This window comes from Arachis ipaensis, chromosome B02 (assembly GCF_000816755.2).
Source record: "Arachis ipaensis cultivar K30076 chromosome B02, Araip1.1, whole genome shotgun sequence".
NCBI lineage: Eukaryota > Viridiplantae > Streptophyta > Magnoliopsida > Fabales > Fabaceae > Arachis > Arachis ipaensis.
The window spans coordinates 771,224-780,118 of NC_029786.2; the positions used below are offsets into that span (position 1 = coordinate 771,224).

Below are 8,895 nucleotides of genomic sequence, written 5' to 3' on the forward strand. Positions count from 1 at the left end.
TTTAAAGTGAGAGATAAAAGAAATAGGAAATAATTATATCTAAGTCAAATAGAACTCTTCTAACATTTTTTTTTTTCATCATTAAGATTCTCATGTGAGATTTTCTTGTCTGAAGAGAACAAGTTCCAAGCACTTTGTCTAAGTGTAGTGTTGGTTGTACTATCATTGTTCCTTTTCTATCCTAATATAATGGAGTATATTAACAAGAAATTGTGAGAATTATTATTTTCACAGTTTCATAAAATGAAGCATTTAATTAACCTATATCTTGATCTTTACAAGAGATTAGTCCTCTGATTTACATTTTTATTTTCTAGTTTTTTAATGTTTTTTATTTTATAAAAAATAAAAAATTATTATTTTCATTGATTTTTCCTTTTTATTCATAAAATATCGAAAATACAAATCGAAAATAAAAATACAAACAAAACTAACATGAATACATAACATTAGGTGCGTTTGGTTTGCGTTTTTATTTTCTACTTTTATTTTTAATGTTTTTTATTTTCTGGATTTTATAAAAAAAAAAGTAAAATCAGTAAAAATAATACAATCTTATTTTCGGTTTTCACCTCTTATTTTTATTTTTATTTTTTTCACAAAATCTAAAAAATAAAAAATACTAAAAAAAAAAACGCAAACCAAACACATGCTTCCCAGTTGTCCATGAATTCCTTGATCTTCTATGGGATCAGGAAGAAATAAATAATGGCTTACATTAATGGCATTTATATTCTTCAGAAACAAATTGGCCACTTGCTCGTACCAACACCAAGTACATGGTGCATTGACTAACATGGTTGTATCATCACATTTCCATTGTATTTGTGTGGCAGAAAATGAACGCTATCAATCTATCATGTTTTTCATTTATGGTGGAAACTCAAGTGAAGTCAACTTCACGTGAAGTTGATAACTGAGAGTCGTTAGATGATTTGACTGATTTGACTAAATTTTCTTTTAACGACTCTCAGCTATCAACCGACTACACCTGAGTTTTCACCTTCATTTATACCACCATCTCTTACTCACTAATGATATAAAGAAAGAAACATTGGTAAGCAACTTGTACATCCAAGTTCCAGCTCTAAATTTTAAAATAAATCTCATTCAACTTAGTGTTTAACCTTGTTCGTTTTGCTAAGTCTTAATAGGGTTATTGTTAGTTAATTATTCAGTTCAATTTAGTTAATCCTAACTTTTACTAATTAATTATTGGATCTTTCTAACATATGTCCTAGGAACACATCTTAAGAATATTATAAAAAGAAATAATTTGCTAAAAAATTTAATACATTGAATAAACTAAGAATTTAAAATATTTTTATTGTTATGTTCTTAAAATATGCTTCATTAGTGTCATAGTTGGATAAAAACTTCATTGAATGTTAGGTCATTAGTGTCATTTCAACATATCTTATCTCTCAAAAAATAAAACAAAATAAAATAAAGATAAAATGGCTAGCTAAAATTGGCCAAGTGATAAACAAATTCATCTTTTCTCAATTATTCAGTTCAAATTCTTAGAATAAAAAATATTTTTGTTGAGAGAAATTACAACCACAGGTCTTAAACATGGATTATTAATAAGCATATGTGGAAAGATAAAAAGAAAAAAGAAAAATATAGTTAAAATTAAATTTTGTAAAGTTCTCAGATAATAAGTAATAGAGCAATACCACATGACTAATAAAAATTTATCTTTGTTAACAATTGGTTAACGAAAATATTTTTATACTAAATTATAAATTGTAAATCCTAGTATAAAAATAAAGTGTTAATTCAAAATATTAATTAATATTGATAAAAAAATATTATTCTCCTAACACTTTTTAATTGCCCTTAAATTATGTAACAATACCAATGAAAACTAGTATATAAAAAGCATATTAACATTCTTCTCAATGGCATGCTTGTACTCTATTTTTAATTGTTTATAGGACAAGAAAACAAGTCTCTATCAACTTGGTCGTGTTACTTTAAGCATACCTACTTTGATACTTAAGTACCATCCAACAACTTTTCAAAGAATAGGATTTATTATCATTAATTCAGTATTTTGTATATTATATTGTTATCTACTCAATCAATGCTTATAAAAATGAACTCCTTTCATAATGGGTTGGTTAAAAATAATACAATTCAATGCTAGAAATCAAAGCAATCTAATAATATAATAGCAGCATAGTGTATATTTTAAGACCCAACATTTGGTTTGCCTTGAGAGTTTTTCATTGAGAATGCTTAAGCATAAATGTTAAATAGAAGTATCTTCCAATATGAAAGGGAATATTTCACTATACACACTCATGCCTTAAGCCTCAAATATTTACTGCTATGAAAAAATATATATATAAACTCTAAATTCCTAATGGTAAGTGTCATATGAGGGGTAAAAATCAAAACTAAAAAATATATATCTAGGATTAGTTCTCTGTACAATTTTTCCAATAAACCTTATACATGAATTTTAAATCCTAACATTTACTCTCATGACAAAAGGTAAAGAATTTACAAGAGACTATGACCTGTTGTTGATACCTTGCTCTCATTTTTTGCCTCAATGTTCACTTCAGTTTTGATTTCTGATTCCAATTCCCCTATCATGTTTGTGTCAACCAAAATTTTAAGACTCGCTTCTCGAAAACGAGTCTTGGCGAGTAAGCGCATAGTTTTCCGTCGTAGGTAGCTGATCCTCCTCTGCATCCACATTACTTGCTTTTGAGCAAAGAAAGAAGAAAGATGATGTGTATATTGTGACATGCCAAAAGCTGCAAAAACGGTTTGAAAGCGCGAATGTTAGTTGAGGAAGGGCGGAGAAACAACGACGAAAAGAAGGTCGAAAATAAGTACCTATGCCATATCCAGTAGGTTGAACTGGTTTCAAGTACCCAGCTTGTTGCTGCCATGGCTAACGCGATGAAACCGGCCAATGCAAAACCCCAATGGAACCGCCTCCAAAGCGACATGACAAGCTTATAGAGCCAATCCTTTATAGTTAACAAGCTGCAATAGAACCTCACTGTTACAGTTTTTCAATAACGATTATGCGAATAGACAAATCTACCATCTACGATACACAAATACTTCGTTTTTACTCGCGAATATCTGCATTAATTACTGCTACCTCAAACATCTTAACCTTGTGAGAAATTTTCATAGAATGGTTGTATTCATGAATCGTATCGTATCGTATTATACTCAATACTAGTATTTGTATTTGTAGTTTTGTACTCACCTTTGAGGGAAACTTGGTGAGAATCTGAATGAAAATGAAAGGGACCTATACTTTGATGAGACCTCTATCAACCAACCGATTAGAAGACCAATAGCTCCAAGCACAAACACAAGAACAATATTCGAAGATCTGTTGCAATCGAAATCACAATCAATGTAAGATAAACATGAACAAACTAAAGAGCTTAAAAGCTTCGATCAGCAAATGCATGCACGCGTCAAAGTCGAAGTTGTTTTCGTCAACATTGAGAGTACCTGGTTGCCTTGGTTGCAGCCATGAGTGCAGTAAAGATAGCAACAGCTGTGTGGATTGCCCTCTTATGTGTTTCATTGATCGAGGCTAAGTACACGAAAGTGCTAACCACGGCCATGAAAGAAAGCCAAAAGTCCATGAACTGAAATAACAATGTTTAAAACAGCGAAATTTAAGCCCAGACAGCATAATTCATCCAATAAGGAACACAAATCCTATCAGAAACTCAGATGTCAGATTGTATAGGATTATTGAAGCTCGAAACGATTACACAGGAGACTTAAATGTTATGTTTGTCAATCCAATCTAATAACATCTTTTACTTTCATGGTCTGAAAACAAAACTAAAAAATTTAAGAAAATGAGGAAAAGAGAGAATGAAGGCAGAGCAGTAACCTGAAGAACATTATAGGTCAAGGGACACCAAGTGCCTACATCACATGCATGATAAATCGCACTCGAAATTCCACTCGAAGTGAACAAAATCCATTCTGCGTATGCCTGCATAAAGGGTCCCATCATCGTCCATACAATAAGTCACTTTATTCGTCGAAAATTTGGATGAAATGCTCTCTCATTCAACAATACGAGTACTAATGGTGAATCAAAGCTGTGTCTCCGTTAGTTTAAATAAAGTAAAGAATAAAGAACCACCTTCTGCCGAAGGGCCCAATAGGCAGGAAGCATTGCTGCTGCATTCGATGCAATGAGAAAAATCGATTGCACTATGTGCCCTGCAAAAATTTTAGTAACTAAGTTTTAAGAGCAAAAATATATAACAAACTGAATTGAAACATAACAGGAAATTTATATTTAACAAACTGAATTGGAAACAAGCAAGAAAAACATTCTCAAGCTTTAGATTAATATATTTGGAATGAAGTTTCCAAACTAAACTACTCAAGGAATAAAAAATACATTTACATAGTATGTTAAATAAACATTCATGTCGATCTCGGTGAAGAGAAAAGTAAACAAAAAAGATGATTGACCAGAAATATGTTTATTAACTACATGGTTTGAACTAATACGCTTACAAGAAGCACCACTTAGAATGATTTACCTTTATGCGATACAATTTCAACGCTACAGTCAAAGCCCCCGTGGTTCCGATCACAAGAGCAGAAGCTGAGGACAAGAAGTAAAAACAATTTGTAAGAAAAGTATCAAGGAAATTGGAAACCAGAACAAAACACTCAATCCAATAAACTATGAAACTTAGCATCTGATTCTTTACACAAAATTTAGCAAAACAAATGAGAGGTAAATAGGGATGATAAATTAGATAAATAGAAAGGGTCTAACGTATACCTATACGATGTCAATCCGCTAGCATCAAAAGAATATCTACAGTCACCATGAGACGAGCAATGTTTCGGGCATCCTTCAAGTGAAATAGACATGGCAGTTTGTGCTTTCAAAGAATTGCCGCTTGCATTAAGATGTCTTAAACCAAAACCCCATGTTCCTTCTCTAGCATAAATAATGTAAAAATCAACATTGTCATCTTTTGAACTATATAGCATGAAAAACGCCGATTCGTCGCTCTTCCTTGTCTTGTTAGCATAATAATAGTCCCAACTCTCAAGAGAAGGTAATCCACCAAATCGAGCATAAAATTCATAATTAATCTTCACATCTGAGGATAGCCGTACATGAATATTTCGTCCAGCTGCACCACGAGGAATGTCCAAAATAAAGTAAGTCCAAATGTTATCAGTTTCTCCTTGGTTCATTGTGTTGTTTGAAAGTGGCTCAAGAGGAAAATTTGCCGACTCTGCCATTTCTACCTCACCAACTGGTAAATAATATGATTCGAACGGCATTGGAATTCTACTTAGGACTGTCTGCAGACAACCATTATTATTTTTTCAATAAACTATTCACGCAAGAAAATATATTCAAGCTTTAAGATATAGAACTGATTCTGTTGCAAGATGTTCTTGAATTAAATATTTGAAAAACTTCAACTGTTTAGCTTCATTGTATTCTTCTGACATGATTTGGAAATAATCTTTAATTTCTTGGAAAAAAGAAAAAGAAATACTTAAAAGGGACAAGAAAAAAGGAATTATATCAAGAGTAACATCTTGCAATTAATACTACCTGAAGTGTATAGCTATCCATTGTGCAATTCGGTCCAGCTTTACCAAGAGGGCACTGAACCACTTGTGTTTCCATTGAATAGCAAACTTTGGCATTGCCATCCTGAGTTCCATCTAACGTTTTTGCCAGATTAACCGGTAATATACTAATGTATAGACGACCAATCTGTGGAGCACGAATAACAAGAGGGGATTTACTCAAATCACTGGAATAATCATGCGAAGTCTCTGAAGGAATTGCACCATGGCGAGCATAACACATTAACTTAAAATCATCTGCACTAGAAGTGCTATTTGAAGATGTAGAGTTGAATTTGACATTTGCTGCTGTAATGGTCAATTCTTCTGCCATATTTGTTATATCCAAGGAATAGAACTGTGGTACGCCTTCCTGAACACACGAAGTTTCGAAGTTATTTTTGCAGGTCAGAGCATTTTCCATCATCGGCTTCTTCACCTCTGTAGCATCCAAATCATAATATTTAAAGACATTGGACGATGTGCATGAAAGTGGATAGACTGTACTGTTACAGAACACCCCCTTCATCATCGAATTCGTGCATGCTTCCACACTTATATTAGCAATGAAGGAGTATGATGAGCCTCGGTTAATCTGCAAAGACAAAGAAGTAATATTATTCATACATATGCAGCCAGTGGATTGGTACTTTGATAGGAATAGAATGAGTCAAGCATAGAGGAGTTAGGAAGTATGTATTGACAATTTGACATAATTCTTATTTGACTAAAGATGACAACTAAATTCAACTCAACAAGGCAGAACCGAAAGGAAAAGAAATATTGCAGCAAGTAACAAGGTATACTTGAAATATTCAGAGTTCTTCATGATAAAAGTAATATTTGGATAATAAACTGTACCATCTTTGATTGTGTTCTTGTCGCTCCAATGCCATTGAATAGACCAATGTACCAAGCGCCTGCAGATATCTAAACAATAATTCGTGTTTACGGTCTATACAGCAATAAGTAAAATCACTTGTGAGCTTTATAGGATGCAGGAAAGAAAACACCGAGCTTGAAGGTATAATACCAACATAAGAGAATAAAGAAATGAATGACAATACCTGTTCATTTGTCAATCTCATAGTGATATTCTTCTGCATAGGAAAACACTGCTCCACATCAAGATCATTTATTCCTGAAGAAACAACAAAAACAAGAAGTAATTATAACGTGGAACTAATTATTTTACAGGCAGAAAGAGTACTTGATCTTTTTTCGTGGTCAAGAATACGGAGAACAAGATGCTGAACAATTGCTGCTGATCATAATGTAGGATAGAAAATCTTCTAACAATTTGAAAAACATCTCTCAAAGAAATTTAAGATAGAACTTATATACTCAAACTTTAACCTTAGAAAACAGATTTATTAGAATATGTTTCGGTACGGGCTTCTACCTGAGACAACTGAATCTTTCAGAGTTGTGTTTAAGGCATCTGGCAGAGGAGGGCTGCCATCTCTGAAACATATTATTGGCAGTGAGCTTTTTGGAATTCGATCGACCCTTGAAAGATCCTGAAAAAATAATTAAGAACATCTGAGTTTCATCAGAACTAAACCATTAGCATCTCCGGATCATGCCATATGAGGCAGAATAAGACTAAAATCAATGTCAAAATAGAAGCAAATGACATTAATTTAATCTAAAAGAAATGGCTCCCCAGCAAGATCCACCAACACTGAATACCAATGCTAGTGTTCTAAGGTGCTCCTATGTAAAACATTAAAAAAAAAAAGAAAAAAGTTACAGATATACTTACAAGATCTACATCTGAATTCAATGCTATGGACACAGCAGAAAACGATGGCGGTATATCAACTGCAACATAAGAAACCATCAAGAGACAAGTCAGTAAGATCATCGATAAGTCTAACAAAGATTTTATTCCTCCAAACTAACAGTGCTTAGTATCTTATACCAAATTGAATCACTAAAACATTAGACAGGAAAAATGTTACAGAAGTTAGATATAAACACAACATTATAAGAAGTGCCAGTGGTTTTAAACCTATCCATACATACATTTGATTCTTGAATAACTAAGCAATGGTAGGTAGGTAAAGAGAAAGAGGCACAAAAATGAGGCAGCACAATGATCACAAATCAACTATCACAAACTTACAATCAGAACTATATCAACAAGTCATCAAGGCAAAAATTAACTCAATGGCCCCACAATGATAGGCTATTGCCATCAACATATTCATCTACTTCTTCAATGTCAACTTACACAAAAGTTAACAGAAAACCAAAACACTCATATGATCAAAAGGGTTTAACTTTGACCTTAAACCCTTGTCATAGAAAGATCAAACATGAAAATTGCATAATTAAACAACTACCCAATTCCTCAGAGTTCAAAACCAACAACAATTTGAAGACTAGGAACTATATACCACTATAAAACATCAACAGAAAAGAAAGATGAACTTAAAGAGAAAATACTATCACACAAATTCAAGTATACTTCAAAAATCCAATTTTGACACATCATAATTTACACTAGCAAACACTTCATGAGCAACAACAACAACAACACAGAAATTCATAGCATAAAAGAGAAACTTTTGTCACACAGAGCGAAAGTATCAAAGTATAGTTAAAAATCCAATTTTGACACATCAAAATTCACACTGGAACAATGCTTCTTAAGGAGAAACAACACAACCACCACAGAAATTCATATAGCATAAAAGAGAAGCTTTTTATTACACAAAGTGAAAGTATAGTTCAAAAAACCAATTTTGACCCATCAAAAAGCTTCATGAGCAACAAAAACAGAACAATTCATAGCATATGAACAAAAGGGTCAATGCCAATTGATTCATAAACCTCGGATATAGCGCAAATCAAAGGGCTTGATAGTCGTCTCAGGGTAGCTGAAGCTGGAAACGGTGAAGAAGTTGCCACCAGAAACCGTTGTTCCAACAAGTTCACCTTCACTTGCAGAAGTGCAGAGAGAAGAACCAAACAGTAACAAAACAGTGAGAAGAATCAGTTTTGGATGACACCACAGAATCGAATTGAAAGACATTTTTTTTTTGTGATTCCGAGGTGGTTCTCTCAGAAGTCAGAACATGGGATTGCAGAAAGTGTGAAAGCTGAATAATATTGTTTAAAAGACCAATTAATTAAGTAGGGTACAAGGGTATTAGAAATTTCAAATTTGTGAACAAACTTAGATTAAAAAAAAAATCTTTGTTGACTTTGACTTAATTTGATTTGGTAAAATTTTTATTTTTTAAAATTAACCATTTTGACTTAGTTGAATTTTGA

The 8,895-nt window shown here is 32.7% G+C and overlaps 1 protein-coding gene across 1 annotated transcript; it reads right to left on the bottom strand.

Moving 5' to 3' along the window:
- Positions 2,210–8,741, bottom strand: LOC107621697. Its single transcript, XM_016323719.2, has 14 exons — positions 8,452–8,741; positions 7,379–7,437; positions 7,016–7,133; positions 6,681–6,754; positions 6,475–6,543; positions 5,597–6,208; positions 4,802–5,337; positions 4,554–4,618; positions 4,145–4,224; positions 3,887–3,991; positions 3,493–3,632; positions 3,239–3,367; positions 2,854–3,006; positions 2,210–2,771 (listed from the first exon to the last, which is right to left on the bottom strand). The coding sequence occupies exons 1-14, from the start codon at positions 8,651–8,653 to the stop codon at positions 2,627–2,629; spliced, it is 2,487 nt and encodes an 828-aa protein (XP_016179205.1). The 5' UTR covers positions 8,654–8,741; the 3' UTR covers positions 2,210–2,626.